Below are 19,473 nucleotides of genomic sequence, written 5' to 3'. Positions count from 1 at the left end.
TCACTCGTAACCCTTTACACATTGCAGCAGTAACATCATAGTACTCCGATTTATTCCATGACACTAAATCATTTCCATGTACAGACCAGGAATTTACATTTAACTCCAGGGAACTCAAAAAAAAAAAAAAAAGCCACAAAATTACCAAGCAACCATGCGCTAAAAACCATTCAGAAAACCTTTGCAACTATTCAGTATATAAACACTGGCCAACAATCTAGCATCATATTCAAATTTGCTTTGAAAATTCCTGTCATTCTTTTCATTCCAAAGTAAAAAAAAAATAAAAAATCATAACAGGTTCTGAAACTGGCGAAAATGTAGATTTTAATAATCACAAGTGTCAAGGAAAAAGCGTTTGTTCCTAGTATTTGTCAGTAGTTCTTGAGAGGAATATCAGTAGTTGACTTCAGCTGAAATGTCTTCATTCATCCCATACAAAATTCATTTACCTTCTCAAAACAACTCCCTCAGTTTCTGAGCATTCATGAACAGGTTTGCTCTCTCTTTCCCTTCATAAATTCATAAAAGCAGAAAGCAAAATAATCAATACGCTCACCAACACCTGTCTTTCACTCAACACTCTCTGTAAAATCGAATGTTACATAAAGATCTCTTTATTTTAACATGTCTTGAACACCAGAGGTCAAAGTGTTATATAAACTGTATATTGGGCATTCCTGCTCAGACTCTGGGACTGAACTCTGACCCCTAACAAGCTATGTGCCAAGCACACATGCAGACAAAGAGCCAATTGTGATGTCTGTTACTGCATGTTTGCATATCACATGACGCTGGACTTGCTACATTTACAGAACGCAAAGGCCCACAATACAATGTCCTAAGGAAGGGATGTACACAAGTAATGGACTTCTTGAGTTGTGCCTTTGTCTGCTGATGAGAGGTGATGTGTTTTTAGGCAGAAGTCTATCAATATTTTGATTCTTATTCTATTCTTATTACAGTTACGCTGCCCAATGGATTCCCTATGTTTAAAGGCAAAAACACACCAAGCCGATGGTCGGCCGTTGGGCAGTTTTTGTTCGTCGGACGACTAAGCTTTCTCAGTGTGTTCCACACCGCCGGCTGAAGTTGGTTCCCGTTAGCTTTTTTTCCGGCCGATTCGACATGTTGAATCAGCGTCGGAGCTTGTCAGGGCATCTGATCATTCTGATTGGCTGTTCACCTACTGCCATCTGCTGGTACGGAAAGGCATTTCATCTTACGCAGGCGCAGAATGGACGTGCTACTTGGTCGCCGGCTGTCGAGCGTCGGTTTGGTGTGTCAGGACAACTTTGGACCCAGAAGCTGCCGACGTGAGCCAACCCCACAGTCTGCTTTCGTCGCCACTAGTTCGTCGGCTTGGTGTGATCCTGCCATAAAATCCGGTTAGTGAGGTCTGAACGCGCTCTGACAACGGAAGTGATGTCTCTCGCACTCATTGAAGCAAAGCGCGAGACATCACTTCCGTCATCAGAATGTGTTTTCTGACCTCACCAACCGGATGTGGAGGGCAGTTGGACATGGTGGTGTTTTAGAGTTAAAAAATGATAAAAATACTGTTCGGTTTCTCGCACAAACCATTTCGTTTCGTGTCTTAGGACATCAGTGTGTCGTCACGAGCCGCAGGATTTAATTTGGATTTGTCTGTGCATGTTTTTTTTTTACTCTTATAGATGGTGTTCCCATTGACATGCATTATATGACTGACAGACCGCAACGGTTGGAGTTGAAAATCATCATTTGTGTTCTACTGAAGAAACAAAGTCAGCTACATCTTGGATGCGCTGGGGGTAAGCAGATAAACATCAAATTTTCATTTTTGGGTGAACTATCCATTTAACTATCCACTTAACTAAAACATTTAAAATTACCATAATAAAATCCAGTAATATTGAGTTAATATATATAAAAACACAAACCAACACATTCTCACCTGTGAAAGGTTATCCCCTTTCTTCGGGAATTTAAATCACGGCAATTTCCCATCCAGAAACTGCGCAATATTGTGGCATCATTGATTCTTACTGCGAGTGATGACGCGCTGACCGTTACAAGATGGCGGGCACGCTGACGTGTCTGGAGCGGTCGAATGTGGCATCTACATACTACATATCTATGATTAACAGGGCTGTTCACAGCAAGGACGATAACTATAACTGTAAAATTTTAATAACCATTCTAATTCTTTCAGAATAGAGGCATCCACACCACAACTATTACGATAATGACACAGAGGAACAATATTGTTGGAATCACTTTCAGAACTATTCCAGCTGATGAACAATAAAAACACTGACAGCCAATCAGAATCCACCTGGCTTTAAAAAGCTTGAGCATTTAAAGCAGCAGAAGACATAATAGCAGCATATGCTTATAATAAACAGAATGCTTTTGTGCGTTGGTGTTGGTGCCAATATAGTTGTCATGTGTCAAGCAAGCGTTTTGAGCTTCTGTTTGCCATATTTAATGTGCTCTATGTGTACTGATTAATGTTTATATGTGGGTAAAAGCCTGATCATCAAATAAAGAGATTGTGTCTCTTCAAAAGACTTGGATTAAACTGCTAAATTCATATTGATTTATTTTATGTCTTTATGAACTTTTTAAAAGTGTAAAATATTTGGTTGTGTGGACTTTTAAAGGGATAGTTCACCCAAAAATTAAAATGTTGTCATTACTTACCCTCAAGTTGTTCCAAACCTGTATGAGTTTCTTTCTTCAGTTGAAAACAAAATAAAATATTTTAAAGAATGTTGGTAATCAAACAGTTGATAATAGCCACTGACTTCCATAGCAGGAAAAAGAAATACTATGGAAGTCAATGGCTTCAGTCAACTGTCCGGTTAACAAGATTTTCATTTTTGGGTGAACTATCCCTTTAATGGAGGGACCAAAATCTCTCAGGTTTGATTAAAAAAAATATCTTCACTTATGTTTTGAAGATGAACGAAATTCTTAAGGCTTTGAAACTACATGAGGATGATTAAATGGTGAAACATTTTTTCAATTTTGGGTGAACTATTCCTTTAACCTACATTTTTATTTTCAAGTAACTGATAACCTCCTTTTTTACATTATATAGTATTCAACTACAAAATTACTAGAGATGCCCATCCCTATACTAAGGTCTAGTAAGCCTACACACTAGTACGCAGATGATAATACAGTGAGTTTATGTGCGTAGGAAGTGACCATTCATCTTACTGAACTGGCTTGACGCCAGAGCAGTTCTGAACAGAGAATGACTAGCAGGACGGGGATCTGACGTGACTCACATACGCATGAACAATAAACATCTCAAGCTACGCATTACAGTCACCACCCACTTCTGCAACCAGACTTTACAACCCAATGCAAAAGAATCTCAGTCATCTAAGGTTACAAAAAGTGCAGTCATAAAAAGTACACTTGATTCACTCAGGGAAACTGAATGACAGTGTTAGCTAAATGGATGTTGTGCAGTTCAAATATGACTAAGTTGTGGGAAGGCATTCCAATTAAATCCTTTTTTTCCCTTTTCATTCGGCTTGCTTAACTGAGCACTAAAACAAGAAGATAAGACATGATGTCAAAGTTGTTAGCTCCAATCACAATCTCCTTTCAATATCTGTGCAAACAACAAAACGACATTCAGGCAGAATAGTTTAAATAGCTTCCAATTAGCCATCCAAACATGTGACAGCGGTTTACTTATGATGTAATAATCCAGGGTTGCTGTCCTTTTAGACAACAGCTGCTGCTTGTGACGCTCCAGACAGAAATAGGTGTGGTGGGAAATTTGATATGGTATCTATTGTATTATTGCACTGCAGATCTTTCCTTACATAAAAACCAAAAAAAAAAAAACTGCAGTGCATACCTTATTCCTGGCTCTTGTATTATGTAATTTAGATCAGCAATCAGAATGGCAAGTTAGAACAATGTTGACAACAACATATTTTAGGATACTATGTGTGTTAATACAGACTAGTTTTATCATCTGAAAGACCTCTTCAATATCTCAATTGTTTTCATCCGATAGATAAAAAAAAAAAAAAAAAAAGAGGCTTTCACTTAAGTCTCCTGATTTTTCTCCAGAAAAACTAATATAAAAATGCAATCTCTTATTAATCTCATACTAGGCACTCTGCATTGTTTATCCTTTTGATCTTTAATTCAAGAAAAGAATTGAAAGTAGGGTAAAATCACATTATGAAATAAATATTTTCCTCCAAAACACATTGGCCACAATTATTGGCACCCCTAGAATTTTTTTTGAGTGAAATATCTCTTAAGTATATTCCCATTCATATTTACATTTTTTTTAGCAATACGTATAATAGGTATATCATGAACATGAAATTGTCCAGCCATGACTTCCTGTTCCACAGGAGTATAAACACGAGGAAACAAAGCCAAATTCCCGTAATCATTCATCACAATGAATAAAACCAAAGAATATAGTTCTGATGTGTAAGAAAATAGCTAAAGCATTGGCATTTCCACCATCAGGGCAATAATTAAGAAGTTCCAATCAACTAAAGATCTGCCTTACAAATCTGCCTGGAAGAGGACGCGTGTCTAAATCATCCTAATGCGCGGTAAGGAGGAGAGTTTGAGTGGACAAAGACTCTCCAAGGATCACAGCTGGAGAATTGCAGAGATTAGTTGAGTCTTGAGTCTCAGAAAGCCTAAAAAAAAAAAATTATCAAACAGCACCTACATCCCCACAAGTTGTTCGGGAGGGTTTCGAGAAAAATCCTCCTCGCTCATCCAGAAACAATCTCCAGCATATTCAGTTGTCAGACACGACTGGAACTTCAAACAGGACCGGCTTCTATGGTCAGATGAAACTAAAAAAGAGCTTTTTGGCAGCAAACTCACCAGATGGGTTTGGTGCACGCATGGATAAAAAGTACCCCATGCCCACGGTTAAATATGCTGCTGGATCTTTAATGCTGTGGGCCTATTTTTCTGCTGGAGGTCCTGGACATCTTGTTCAGATACATAGTAACATGGATTATGTCAAATACTAACAGATAAAAATCAAAACCTGACCGCTTCTGCTAGAAATCCAATAATGGGCCGTGGTTGGATCTTCCATCAGGACAATGATCCAAAACCAACACAAAAATGTGTCACTGAGCACAAAACGAAGCTTCTGCCATGGCCATCTCAGTCCCCTGACCTGAACCCTAAAGAAAATGAGTGGAGTGAACTGAAGAGAAGCAGCACCAACATGGAGCTGGAATCTGAAGGATCTGTAGAGATTCTGCATGAAGGAATGGTCTCTGATCTCTTGTTCAGGTGTTGTCCAAACTCATCAGGAATTATAGAAGAAGACTCAGAGCTGTTATCTTGGCAAAAGGAGGTTGCAAAAAGTATTGAATAAAAGGGTGCCAATAATTGTGGCCAACGTGTTTTGGAGAAAAACACTTATTTCATAATGTGATCCCTCCCCACTTTCAATCCTTTTCCTTCAAAAGGTTAGATTTTTGCTAATTTTATGAATTAAAGATCAAAAGGATAAACAATGCAGATTTATTTTTACAGTCATCTTTGATCATATTTACCAAGGGTGGCAATAATTTTGACCACCACTGTAGAACAGTCAGGTTCCAGAAGTAAGAGTCATTCATTACCTCCACAGGGAGAATTGATTTTTAAGAATAACTTACAAACCTTTTGAGACAGACCTTGAGCTATAAGGTTGATGGCATGTGCTTTTGTTAATGCCATAATTTCAACTGTTTTAACAGCAAATTCCTGGTGAAAGACTATATTACCCATGATTCTGCAAAACAAATCTACCAATCAGAGAATCAAAAAAGAGCAAAGCGCACCAAAAGAACTCTTTAGCAATGACTGCAAATGACGTGACGGTCAGTCTCCCTATGCTCTCAAACTACTTGTAACACAATCAACAGTTTTATATTTATCTGTCATTTTTAATTTGACTATCATTTGCAATGCTTCATGGAATTCCCTTTCTTTCCTTTATTAAAGCCTTTAAGTACACAGTCTTGTACCTCTGTCTTTTTGTCTGAATGTAAAATCAAAGTTAGTAATGTTGTGATCCAACTCGAAGCTGGTTGGTTAATTCCAGGTTTAAATTTTTTTTAAAGACTTTTTAATAATTTCTGTGGAAATAAATAAATAAAATAATTCTTCCGGAACCAAGGTCACTAAAATAAGTTGTCGGGCAGTATTGCGCTGCATCAAAAATTGAATACTTCCCTACTATATAGTTGGCTATGCAAAAAACAGTATGCCAAGGAGTAGTATGTCCGAATACATAATATTCGAAAGAGTACGCAAAAAGTCCCTGGATGGCCTACTACTTCCACCGAGACTCTGAAGTGCGCATTCAATGGACACTTTACTATCCCATGGGAGAAGATTTATGAATGACTGAAGCAATGCAACTGACACATTGGGAGATCACGTGACAGTAACAACATTGCGGATGTAGCATATCCGAATTTCATTCATACTACCTACACATATGAATGTAGCTCGAAATGGATTTGTAAAAATTTCATGTGATTTTTGGCCATTCAGACTTGCTAAATCTGATAGGATTTCAATTGGATATGCATAAAAATTGGATTTGGACTGACAGTCTGAGGGTATGTTTACACGACAACAATACGCTTAAAACTGTGAAGTTTTTCCTATGAGTTTTCTACGTACAGACAACACCATTGTCAAAACGATTTCCATTCATACATATTCGTGAAAATGACTAAAAACGCTGTATTCTGCTGGCAGGCCATTAGATGGCGATGAAACACTACAGACTGAACATGTAATACACGTGTATGTCGGCATCATTTTCACAGATTAGCATTTTTGTTGTTTACACAGAGACTTTGAATTTTAAAACCCGTTTTTAAAAGTTTGCGTTTTTAGGCCACCAAAACGCAGTTGTCGTGTAAATTAATGGCCAAAATGCATTTAAATTTTCTGTTTTTAGTTGAAAATGGTGTCGTGTAAACGGCCCCTCAGTCGACTCAGGAAGAGGAATCTCTGTCGCTCCGCTCCGCTCACATATTCTATTCCAGTCCAGCTTTCAGTCTTGCTCAGTGACACAAAAAGTTTGACGTTTTGGCTTCTTTAATTGGAACTATTTTCATTAGCGAAGAAGACACATTAACTGCACAGAACTGCTGTTTTAAAGCAATACCAACACTGTTTCATTTATGTAATTTCATGCGTTTCATTTGTCAATTCCCATTCCTTTAAACCAATCTTTACGAGTTGAGAGTTAAATGAAACATAATTGAGATTTCAATCAAGTCTCCTGAGATATGACAGAGCAACCCGAGCAGTGCTATTTCTAACTACACATATGAATGTAGCTCAAAACGGACTTGTACAAATTTCAAGTGATTTTTGGCCGTTCAGACTAGCTAAATCTGATTGGATTTCAATCGGATATGCACAAAAATCGAATTTGATTTTGGACTGACAGTCTGAACCTAGTCTTTGAGTCGAATCTCTGTCGCTCCGCTCCACTCACATATTCTGTTCCAGTCCAGCTTTCAGTCTTGCTCGGGGGGCACAAAAAGTTTGATGTTTTGGCTTCTTTAATTGGAACTATTTTCATTAGCGAAGACGAAATACTGCATAGAACTGCTGTTTTAAAGCAATATCAACACTTTTTCGAATGTGACACTGCTTAATTACAACTCTATGCTCTTAATGCTTCATTTGTCAATTCCCATTCCTTCAAACTAATTTTAGGAGTTGGTAGTTAAATGAAACATAATTAAGAATTTAATTAAAGTTTCCTGAGATATTAAAGACCACCCTGAGCAGTGCAATTCAACTAGTCACAAAGCCATGTTATGAGTTATATAACTGGAAAGACAGAAGGATGGTAATGTAGTACGACCATGAACTAAAATAAATTATATATCGATCCTCGGACATGCTGCAGCATCAGCGCGTGCTGGGTCACGCGCATCCCAGGTCATTCGCCAAAAACTTTATAATAAGAAGGCTGCACTTTGAGCAAAGGACCCCCAGCATTCACCCAAGTGCGCCACAAACATAATGATACAGGCGCATATGGATGCGTGACTCTCATTTGCCGGAGAAGGAATGAATCGATCTGCCCAGCACACGTCTTGACGCGGGTGGGTACTTACGTGGCGCGGTAGTAGCGAGCGGTGAGGAATCTGCCATCGGCCCACCCGTGTGACCGACGTTCTGTCGTCCACAGATGAACTCGGACACGGACCGTAGTGTCCAGAGGCTCGTGAGCTTTGAGCTGTGCTTACATTCACGGCTGCTGGTGTTTCCTCATTCTTATCACTGCTATGAGGAACATCCCACTCTTAAAGTTGTAACCCCGTAACGTACAGCACTCAAAGCGGTGTCCCACACGGTGTAACTGATTCAAAAGTAGAGAAATCTCCAGGACAAAAAGCGTTTATAAAGATACTTGTATGTGCAAAATTGTCCTGTCTACGCATATGGTGTTAGTTTGCATGCATGTAGATAGTGCTTTTCCAGTCCTGCAGGGGGGGCAGCATGATTCTACATGTGTACACGCAGCAACAGAAGAAGAGGAAACTCGGATAAAAGTCATCTTTTAAAAGACGGCATCTTGTGAATTTATCTTTTCTGCATGGCAAATACATATATTTCAAAGCGTATTCCAAAAACTAATTGTTGCAAGAATCCTTAATTCTTATTATGATAAAAAAAAAATCCTATTCAATTTTATGGAGAAATTCTTCATTATAATGCCCCTACTATACAATCCTAAACAATTATGGATCTTGATTTTGTTTTGAGGAAAAGGGGGTACGTTTGAAGTGGATCAAAAAAGTTCATAAAAGTTGCCCTAAGAACTGAACTGTCCTAAGAAGAATGTTTTAGGACAACTTTGATGAAAGGTTTAATTTGCTGGTATGGCAATGCTTTCAGAGGCACAGAAGAAATTACTAAGAGGTGATTTTGGCAAGTAAATTGTTAGGGATTTCTTTGCCGAGTATAGAAAGTATATACAAAGATAGAGTGTTGAATAAAGCTAACAGTATTGTGAAAGATAAGAGATATCCTATATCCTGTGCCTTTGAATTGTTGTCATCCTGTCGACGGTACTGTCCCTCGGTGTATGAAAAACAGGTCCAAATTTTCTTTTATCCCCCAAGCAATAAACTTTCAAATTCCATTTCTTCTGATATCAGTTGACTAGCCAGCTGGTATGGACAAATCTTATTTATTAAATTAGTTTATTGAATTCTGTATGCCAATTGTGACTCTTATTATGTCTGTGTGAGCTCGCTGCAACCTTACTTTCCCTAAGGGGAAAAATAAACAAACTGAACTGAAAGGTTTTTATCCACTTCAAATGTTGACTACTGTAGGCTATATATATATATATATATATATATATATATATATATATATATATATATATATATACTTTGTCATTTAATGTTAGTTTTAAGTAATTTAGTTAATATATAATAAATAATCTATACTTGTCGATTAACCGTCTGTTTGTAACTTTCATCTTATTCAAATGGGTGAAACGATTTAATATGTTGTTGTACTTTATAATGAACTTATTTTATTATTATTATTAAATAAAAGTAGTTCATGTTGGTAATGCTCACTATGTGAAAAGGCTGTGACTTTCTAGTCACTTTGATTGTGATACTCTTTGAAAAGCAAATATGTTTATTTACAATAGATATTTATCTACAAAGATTGTGATTTAAAACATTTTATTTCTTTTAAAAAACACACATATATACCTCTATAAAATATCTTCCATATATAACATAAAAACATTGATTTTTTTTTGCTTGCAGCCAAAGGTTATTTATTTGACATGACAGGCCTGTAGAGGGCTGCCATGTTGAGATCACATGACCAGCTAAATAATACTGGTTTTATTTTAGTAACCCCTGCCATATTAAATAGCACCTTTAAACTAACTACCCATGATGCATTTATAGGAAAATACACTAGATTAAAAAATTGCACATCACACTGATGTTATCTTTATTAAGTGACGCTCAACTGTTCTACCATTTCCAAAATACAAGCATTTCAACCTGTGTTATTTTTCTTATCACACGCCTCATGATGTTCATCTGTGGCTCAGCTAATTTAGGACAGCTGTGAGGACACGTGTCTTTATGACGGCAGAGCTGCTTCTACTCAGTCAAATCGGCTCTGTGGCAGCTTCAGGTGAATTGAAATAAAAATAAAAAAAGTGCACAGACACACACTTCATCCATACATTCACCCGGCACTACTTTAATCCATCATTCCTTCTCAAGTATCTCTCTAATCTTCTTCTTTTCCTCCAGTTCTGCTCAGCTATTGAAAATAAATAAATAAACAAATAAGAAAGAAGACAAGAAATATGTAAAAGTATTATAAGCAAGGACTACCATTCAAAGATTTGGGATTGATATTAATGTTTTTTAAATAAGTGTCTTGTGCTCACCAAGGCTGCATTTATTTGAACAAAAGTGCAGTAAAAACAGTAATATTATGAAATATAGCAATCATAAATAAAATAGAACTGGGTCATGTAATTCTTTGAATATATTTTAAAATGTAATCTATTCCTGTGAAGGTAAATCTGTATTTTCAGCATCATTACTCCAGCCTTCAGTGTCACATGATCCTTCAGAAATCATTCTGATAGCTGATTTACTGCTCAAGAAACATTTATTATTATTATTATTATTATAAACATTGAAAACAGTTGTGCTGCTTGATATTTATGGAAATTGTGATGCATGTTTTTTAATATTCTTTAATAAAGTTCAAAATAACACATTTTATTTGAAATATAGAAAATAAATATTTTTAACATTATTAATGTCTTTACTGTCACTTCAATTTAATGTGTCCTTGCTGGATATAAGTATTACTTTTTCAACCTTACTGACCCCAAACTTTTGAACAGTAGTGTATGCATCAACAATCCATTTGAGTTGTAGTATTTCAAAATGACAATGGGTGTTTAAAAATTATAAACATTGTTTCATTATGTCATTCACTGATATGATCAGTGAATGACATAATGAAATTTTTTGAATTACTTTAAACCATCTGCTCCCAAGTGTAGTGGATGTATACAGTCATATCACCTCAAGTTCAATATAAACTATGTATATGAACTATGTCCAAATGCTTATGTCCATTGTTTTATTATTTAAAGCCTCAATTTCAAATTTCTGTGAAACTGTTGCACTCTTTTTCTTTAAAATAAACACCATTTGGTTTGATATTTGTTACCTAATGTCACAGCATTCAAAAATTTTGTCTTAAAGGGATGGTTCACCCAAACCTGAAAATTCTGTCATCATTTACTCACCCTCATGTTGTTCTTTGTTCTGCTGAACACAAAGGAAGATATTTGGAATAGTGTCACTAACCAAACAGATCTCACACCCCATTGACTACCACAGTATTTATTTTTCCTGCTATGGTAGTAAATGTGGGGCAAGATCTGTTTTGGTTACTGACATTATTCCAAATATCTTCAGCAGAACAAAGAAATTCATACAGGTTTGGAACAACTTGAGGGTGAGTAAATGATGACAGAATTTTCATTTTTGGGTGAACTTTCCCTTTAAGTAGGGTCTTTTTAGGGCCACTGTATATTAGATGTTTAAAATAAAAATTGCTTACATGCTGTTTGGTGGACAGAAATCATGGCAACATATGGATGAGATCCCCATACAAAAAGAGAAAAAAGACAGACATTATAAAACAAGTCTCTGAATGTTTAAATCCCTGATATACTTCAAGCTAAATCACAGAACAAACTGATGTGACGTCATTTTCGAAAGCAAAATCAGCTTCTCCAGAATCTTCAAACTACCATTGGACCATGGTGATTACATAATAGGTAGGTGTGGCTCTGAGGCTCTGCCTTCTTTGATATGGAAATCTTCTCTGGTTCATGTCTTCTCGGGTTGTCACGGTGCCAAAATTTCAGTAGTCAGTACCAATGCCAGTAAATTTTGGTAACCAAAGAGTTGCTGGTCCCCACTGACTTCCATATAATGCTATGGAAAAATACTATGGAAGTCAGTGGGGACCAGAAACTGTTTGCTAACCAGCATTCTTTAAAATATCTTCTTTTGTGTTCAGTACAAGAAAGAAATTAATACAGGTTTGGAACAACTTGAGGGCGAGTAAATGATGACAGAATTTTCATTTTTGGGTGAACTATCCCTTTAAGAATGTGCACTTATATTTTAAACATCAAATGGCATTTGTAGTAAATCATTCTATTTTAACTTACCTTAACAACGTCTACCCAGTTCCAACCTCTTGGTAGTTCCCCCTTATTATCTGTTCATTGCAAAGAGCAGTTTCACATCAATGTGCATTCAAACAACAAAGCTAAACTTCTTTCGTTTTTTAGTCAACGATACTAACCTGTTCTTCCAATTAGTTTCCTCTTCTGTGCTTTGGTTAGTTGCTCTTTCTTCTCCTTCTTCTTCTTACTGACAGAGGTGGAATTATTCATGACATCGCTGTTGGATATCAAGGTCTGAGAAACAATAGAGTTGTTACATTTCTTTACAGGAGCCGTGACAAAGTCATTCTGAACAATCTGAATGCAGTGCAGCAGTTTCCATAGCTACAAGAAACCTTTACCAGTTACGGTGATATGCTACTGTATCTCTTTTGAGGTGATGTGATTGTTTAAAGATATAAAGTCAAATATAATAGGAAGCACTTGTCCGTAGATTGCACAATATATTCAGAAAGCCCAACACATCAAGGATACAGACCACAGCGGATGTCACGGGCTGGTGGTTTTCCATGAGTGTTTCCTGGTTCTCTTTGGCCCACTCAAAAAGCGTGTACACCATGGCAGTGCCAAGGTTGGCTTCCACCTGTTCACTCATCTTGGAGAGAATGTACCGTTTTGTCTCCAGCGATCTAAAATTAGATGTTACATTTAATCCTTTTAAATCCAATAACCTACTTGCACTATTAAATATGATATTTAAATCTGATGTAAACTACCATTCAAAAGTTTGGGGTCTTTTTTTAAGAAATTAATACTTTTGTTCAGCAAAAGATACATTAAATTGATCAAAAGTGTCAGTAAAGACTTTTAAATTATTACAAACATTTCAAATAAATGTTGTTCTTTCAAACTTTCTATTCATTAAAGAATCCTAAAAAAAAAAAAAAAAAAAAAAAAGGTACCATGGTTTCCACAAAAATATTAAGCAGCACAACTGTTTTCAGCACTGATTGATGATGATAATAAAGGTTTCTTGAGCACTAAATCATCATACTAGAATGCTTTCTGAAGGATCATGTGACACTGAAGACTAGAGAAATGATGCTGAAAATTCAGCTTTGCTGGCTTTTGAATAAATAACATTTTAAAATACATTCAAATAGAAAAATATTTTAAATTGTAATAATATTAAACAATATCTCTGTTTTTCCTGTATCAAGTGCAGCCTTGGAGAGCAAAAGAGACTTATATCAAAAACATTTTAAAAAACCTTACAGACCCCAAACTTTTGAACACTTGTGCATATTAAAAATATAAACATACCCAGTGCCAACAATCGGACATATTTAGGTCAAGTTAGTACAATCTATTAACATTTTAGCCACAATTAAAGGCTAAAACAATTATACTGTGAACAACTTACATTTTGTTGTTGAAAAAAGCATCTAATGATATGTGCGGTGCAGTTTCAGGATAGTTCTCTGGCCAAGACACTTCCAGCAGGAAGGATTTAGTGTCATCTAGATCTCCTACCTACAAAAAAAACAAAACAAACAAAAAAAACAATTTAGACACAAAATACCATGGCATTACCACAAACGTTTGGACATGGTACAACAGTAGTGCTTTAAGTTTTTGATAATTTTTAATAATACAATATCATAAAAACCTGTAATATATGAATAAGGTAATCAGTTAAATCCATATATAATGAAGTATCATCTCAAACCACCACCAATGTGCTTTTGTAAGAGTGTTATTACAGTAAAGAACCGAAATAAACCAAGGCACCCCTATTTATTTACCTAAAATAGTTTTCTTTTTCTCATTTCACTTCTGTAAACACTTGTTTACTAAACCTGGTATACTATACAAACAGAGTTGGCTCTGTAGTCGCTTCGGATAGAAGTGTCTGCTAAATGAATAAAAGTATATAGTGTTCCTTGTGTCTGTACTGTAAGGCATAAATAAAACATCACTGTAAGTCAAAGTAAACAGTATTTGGTGTATTTATGACCTTTCCACACCACGGAACTGAAGTATTTGTGCCGAATAGCCGTTCTTACCCTGTACTGGAAGGAAACAGAGCTGAGCTCTTTAAAGCAGTCATCTCCTTCATAGATTGAGCGCAGAGCCTCCAACTCCATCTGCACGCGAACACTTCAGATTGTCAATAAAACAGCACTGCCACGGTATTACCATGTTTACCACATATACCGTTGTATTTTTCCAGTATATTGAAATACCATGGAACAAAAAAATGGAAACACCATACAGTAATATCATCACTGTACCATGGTAGCACCACTGTACTTTTTGTATAGTGTTAAATATTACATTTCAGAAGGAAATATGTGTATAAACATGATGTTCATTAAGTTTCTGATTAAGTTTGAACACATAGCCTTCATAAAACCTGTATTTAATGAGCATCTTAGCTCATGTGCGTTAGCTTTAGCTGCATCTGTCTCACCTCCTGGTCTTCATTGGCAGTCATGTTTTTCGCCAATTTAAAACTTTAAACCAGTCATAAACAGCGCTAGTGTATCAGCGGACCGTGGTCAAAATAAAGTTTAAACACTACTGAAGATCAACATGCTTTCAGAATCCTGTAAAATATAGTCACCACAGTCTACTCAACAGAGAAGCGTGCCATTCACAATCACATTACTGCCCCCTGCAGGACCGGAGAACAGAAATGCACTGCCATGCGACACCTCTTAATACACTCTAGATGGAGACAAAATATTATGTCTTTGTATGGCATTGCGTACTGTGGCATATTTCAAGTATCAAAACTCAATAGTGGGTAACGTCAAATGAGTGTACATAACAAGAAGTAAAGGAAATAAAATAATAAATCCTAAGAAAATATGCATCTACCCTCAAAAAGTTTTATTGCTTGTTAAAAAGCATTGCACTGTCAAAGCAACAGACATTTAGGTTTTATTTATTTTTATGATTCATTTTGAGATATATGTCACTAACCGAGGTTTTGAGAAATTACACAAATGCTTGTTTTCTCTACCAGTCCTTTTGTATGTTGGTTTCAAACATCTTGTTCAAACCCTCTTAAATTTGAGTGAGTTTTTTTGTGACTCCAATCCAAAAATTCAATATTTAATCATATTTTGTAACAGCTATTGGATAAGATAAGATAATAAAATAACAATAAAAACCCAGACAACAGTCAATTTTATATTAACTGAATTGTGTGCTCAAGAATATTGTCAGGATGGGGCAAGTTGTCATAAATGTTGAGCATTTATACAATTTATACAATACAATATGTGTGTGTGTTTCATTAATATTATTTCACTGTTAAAATGTTGCAAAGTCTATAATAAAGGGACAGTTCTTCCAAAAATGTAAATTCTGTCATCATTTACTCACTGCCATGTCGTTCCAAACCTATCTTTTTCTGTCGAACATAAAATACTTTTTTTTGTTTCCATACATCAGAAGTCAATGGTTAATGAAAACTGTTAGGCAACAAACATGCTTCAAAATATCTTCTTTTGGGTTCCACAGGAGAAAGAAAATCATATGGTTGGAATGACAATGAAAACAGTAAGTAAATGATGACAGAATTTGAATTTTTAGATGAATTATCCCACTAATAACAGGTATCATTGTGACAACTGAAAGCTGAAGTAATCTGCTAAGTAACTCAGATCATATTTTATTCAAAAAGTTTTCATTATGCATTATCTGAAGCTCATCAATTCCTATCTGCATTCTAATTAATGAGGCTTCACTTATATAATCTAATCAGAACAAAACAATATAATTTTACACCTTTTGCTTAATAGTTCACATTTACATAGTAATCAGGAAACAGCACGGCTCATTTAGGCTTTCTGCTCAAGGACCTTCACAGCGACATGTTGATTATTTGCACTCATTTACATGTGTAACTCCTCTGGTGTACGGGTCAACAAGACGTCCTCATTGAGTCATGATTAAAGCCCTCTCTGATTATTGGGTAAACCTACCTGCCTTTTAAGACCGGGCTGAGGTGCACCATGAGAGTCGGAGGCAGAAGATTATATCCCAGCTCACTTCTGACAGACAGATTTACTGTTCTAATTTCAGATCTATTTCAGCAGACCTCGACAGGCTCTTCCATTAAACAAGCCATCCTAAAATAAGTTTATAAAAGACACAACTCAGGGTCAAGAATAAATCATTGTCATCTGTCTGCAAATGCAATATTTATCATAGCTTCATTGGATCTAAGGTATCTTTTATAATGTACAGTGGCATGATCACAGGAGATGGGTTTTCACTGTTCTGAGTCAAACCCACTTACACATATGTGGGCCAATGATGTGACAGTCTTTTTTTTTTTTTTTTTTTTGTCCAAAGGCCTTAATAATAATAAAAAAAACAAAGATATGACACCCAACGTATGTAAGATAGATATTTTTTATTGAATCCAAAAGGTTTTAATTATATTTTGCCAATACAGCCATTTCATTTGTGATTAAAATATCTAAAAATGTAATAAATGTATATATTTTTTTTATTCTGGCATGATTTTATAACATCATATTAACATGGTATCAAAATGGTATTAAAATTATGTGTAGAAGTCATTGCTTTGTTATGAAAAAGAATATCCAGAAAAATGAATTTCAGTGATGTCATTCGGAGTAACCCATATCAAGTCATGCGGTCAGTATCATGTGACAGGATGTGACATCATTCAGACACCTGCAAAGGACCACATGGTCGTGAAGCAAAGTAACTAAGTCTCTCTTAACTATTTGAAAAAATCATATTTTCCCTTGCTTATACGCATGTCCCGAAAAATCAAGTCATTCGGTATAACCGCTATAAAACATGGAAAATGTTGTAATATTTTAAAAACTTGTACTAAATATAAAATGTTTGATTATCCTTGTGCAAAATGTAACTAGCTAGCTAGATATCAGCCTGTTAGCATTATTTGAAAATATCATCATTCAGTACAGCCAAAAGTGTCATTTGGTAAATCTGAAATTTTGGTTAAACCGAATGACTTTTCTGGTGCCAAATTTTGCCCATGTTGTAAAAAATGACAAAAGCAGAGTTAATTGATTATAAAAACCACATAATCTCATTGTTAACACTTAATAAAACTTCAAAATGAATTATATCTCCATTATGTTTTTTGTTTTTTTTTACGCTTTTAAAAACCTTATTCCTTATAAAACCTTATATATATATATTATATATATATATCTGTGTGATGTGGGGAAGCAAGAAGTCATTTTATGGGACACCACTCTCCACAAACATTCTGTTATGTACGTTAACTTTTGAGCATTCTAACCATTTAAATCAGTTCTGTGACTTGTTTTGTACTCCCAAAGCTTACGTGGCAGAGCATATGGTATGTGGAGCCAAAAGTATATATTACACCATTGTATGTTTCTTTAGGCAAAGAACTGCAGGCAGATGGCCAAAGCTTTAACTCCCACAGTCTGAATTACATGACTGGTTGGCTCTACACAATCTCTTTTACGACAAAGTTGCAGGAGGACTATTGTGTGTGTGTTGTAAACCATTTGTATGCTTGCTTTGATAGTATTACGGTGTTTAAAAGCCGAACAGCATTAACATTTCCTGTAATGATAGTCACAGAAACCACATACTGCACATGATCCGTTTAGAGATCCATTGTTTCATTGTGGAGCTATTCACTGCATTAGTATTACAGTAAGTGTGCCTTAAAATGTTTACTTACATTAATACATATGATATAATGCATATAATATAGTACATTAATGCATTTAACTATTTACTCTTAATGACCACTTAACTCCTTTACTGGTTTAAGCATCATTTATATGATTAATAAGTTGTTAATAAAGCATAAAAAATATTATTGAACTATTTTTATGAGCTATTTAATAATAATTTTGTTAATTACAGTGACAATGAAGAACTCACTATTTGTATATAGCCTTAATATATTAACAATGTAGAAACTACAATGATATAATGAATAAACTATAAACTAATAGTTTGTTGATGATTTATAAGTAGGCCTACTGTATTACTGTATAAAGTGATAGCAGTAATTTTAACAGAAAAAAAGGCAAAACATTACATTTACATTTTTAATTAATGTAAAAGTGGGAATTATCTCACAATCTATGGACAATTATGATTTTAAAATGACAGTATAATCATTTTCAGAATTCCATGCAAGAACAATCAAATTTTGGAAGCCAATTTCCATGTAAAAGCCCATTTTAAACACATAAAAAAAATATATATATATATAATTATGATACAAAAGGTCTTCATTATGAAATAAAAAATTGAAATTTTGAGATAAAAAGTCAACATTATGACATACTCAAATGAGATAAAAAGTCGAAATTGTATCTAAAATTTCGACTTCTCACGAAGACGTTGTTTTATGTTAAATTTCGATTAAATTCATAGCCCAATTATGACCGATCATCTCACAATTTCAACTTTATGTCATCATTTCAACTTTTAACTCACAATTATGACTTTTTATCTCATATTTTCTACTTTTTATGCAATCATTTCGACTTTTATCTCATAATTTCGTTTTTATGTCATAATAATGATGATTTAGGCCTACCAACGAACATTTATTAGCCTATGTTATGTGATTGTTATTATCTTCCATACATTAATCACATAAACCAACCATCTAAAACGAGCCTGGCCATTACAGATCAGCAAACCAGCTGGGTGTTTTTTTCTCAGCAGGGGTCTGCTGAATACAGTGATCAATGAGTCATAAAATCACTTTGCCCGGAGGAAAACCCTGGCAAAATGCGCGTGCTTTCAAGTGCCCAAGGCTTCACGTTTCTCATCCTTCCCGGCTTGCTTGTGTTCTCTGCTCTTAGTAGGACAGTTTACGAACATATAATGGTTCGTGTGGATCACGCAAATCGAGAGGGCAGAGCTTAGCTGACTCAATTGCATCAATTTTTCTAGTTTCCTCTCACGCTGGCGAGTGAATACAGCGCGAGGCGAGACGGAGAACAGCACCGACCGCCACAGGGATGTATACCAAACACAGACAGAAAAACGGACACATTTCATCGACAAGATATGTGCTTGTAATGCTACCGTTTTTGCTGTTTAACGGCTTACTGGAAATTGTAGGCGGAAATCCTCGGGAGGAAGGTAAGACAGCTCTTTATTAGCCAGAACCTACTTGGAAAGTTGTTCTTCTTTATCAACCAGTTGCGCGCATCCATGAAGAAGTTTTT

The 19,473-nt window shown here is 35.5% G+C and overlaps 3 protein-coding genes across 5 annotated transcripts in view; 1 reads left to right on the top strand and 2 right to left on the bottom strand.

Annotated features, from left to right (window-relative positions):
• rell1 (RELT like 1) overlaps nucleotides 1–8,511 on the bottom strand; it is a 28,725-nt gene extending 20,214 nt beyond the window's left edge. Inside the window, exon 1 of the mRNA XM_048185272.1 lies at nucleotides 8,136–8,511. Within this exon, the coding sequence (XP_048041229.1) occupies nucleotides 8,136–8,172 (37 nt within the window). The 5' untranslated portion in view covers nucleotides 8,173–8,511. The remainder of the gene's footprint in view (nucleotides 1–8,135) is intronic.
• A 1,470-nt stretch (nucleotides 8,512–9,981) lies between these two features.
• Nucleotides 9,982–14,917, bottom strand: rwdd (RWD domain containing 4). Of its 3 annotated transcripts, none has more exons than XM_048185269.1 (8): nucleotides 14,703–14,917; nucleotides 14,296–14,376; nucleotides 13,653–13,762; nucleotides 12,768–12,918; nucleotides 12,409–12,523; nucleotides 12,272–12,321; nucleotides 11,653–11,698; nucleotides 9,982–10,326 (listed from the first exon to the last, which is right to left on the bottom strand). In XM_048185269.1, exons 1-8 carry the CDS (start codon nucleotides 14,724–14,726, stop codon nucleotides 10,259–10,261), a joined length of 645 nt encoding a protein of 214 aa, XP_048041226.1. In that variant the 5' UTR covers nucleotides 14,727–14,917; the 3' UTR covers nucleotides 9,982–10,258. The 3 variants fall into 3 exon arrangements, with proteins under 3 accessions (XP_048041226.1, XP_048041227.1, XP_048041228.1); XM_048185270.1 differs by having other exon boundaries at nucleotides 11,653–11,655; nucleotides 14,703–14,913; XM_048185271.1 differs by lacking the exon at nucleotides 11,653–11,698 and having other exon boundaries at nucleotides 14,703–14,915.
• Nucleotides 14,918–19,005: 4,088 nt separating this feature from the next.
• Nucleotides 19,006–19,473, top strand: part of adam19a (ADAM metallopeptidase domain 19a) — a 110,707-nt gene continuing 110,239 nt past the window's right edge. The window contains 1 exon segment of the mRNA XM_048185268.1: nucleotides 19,006–19,387. Coding sequence (XP_048041225.1) covers nucleotides 19,264–19,387 — 124 coding nt within the window. The 5' untranslated portion in view covers nucleotides 19,006–19,263.

This window comes from Megalobrama amblycephala, linkage group LG3, assembly GCF_018812025.1.
Source record: "Megalobrama amblycephala isolate DHTTF-2021 linkage group LG3, ASM1881202v1, whole genome shotgun sequence".
Classification (NCBI taxonomy): domain Eukaryota; kingdom Metazoa; phylum Chordata; class Actinopteri; order Cypriniformes; family Xenocyprididae; genus Megalobrama; species Megalobrama amblycephala.
This window is presented reverse-complemented; position numbering and strand designations above follow the sequence as displayed.

What these genes read in the sequence shown, in the direction of transcription:
- rwdd (XM_048185269.1), bottom strand. Translation starts at nt 14,726, where the DNA reads ATGACTGCCAATGAAGACCAGGAG. An exon ending in CTGTTTCCTTCCAGTACAGG is followed by an intron (nt 13,763 to 14,295) that starts GTAAGAACGGCT and finishes TTTTTTTTGTAG; the next exon opens with GTAGGAGATCTAGATGACAC. An exon ending in AGCCCGTGACATCCGCTGTG is followed by an intron (nt 12,524 to 12,767) that starts GTCTGTATCCTT and finishes ATTGTTTCTCAG; the next exon opens with ACCTTGATATCCAACAGCGA.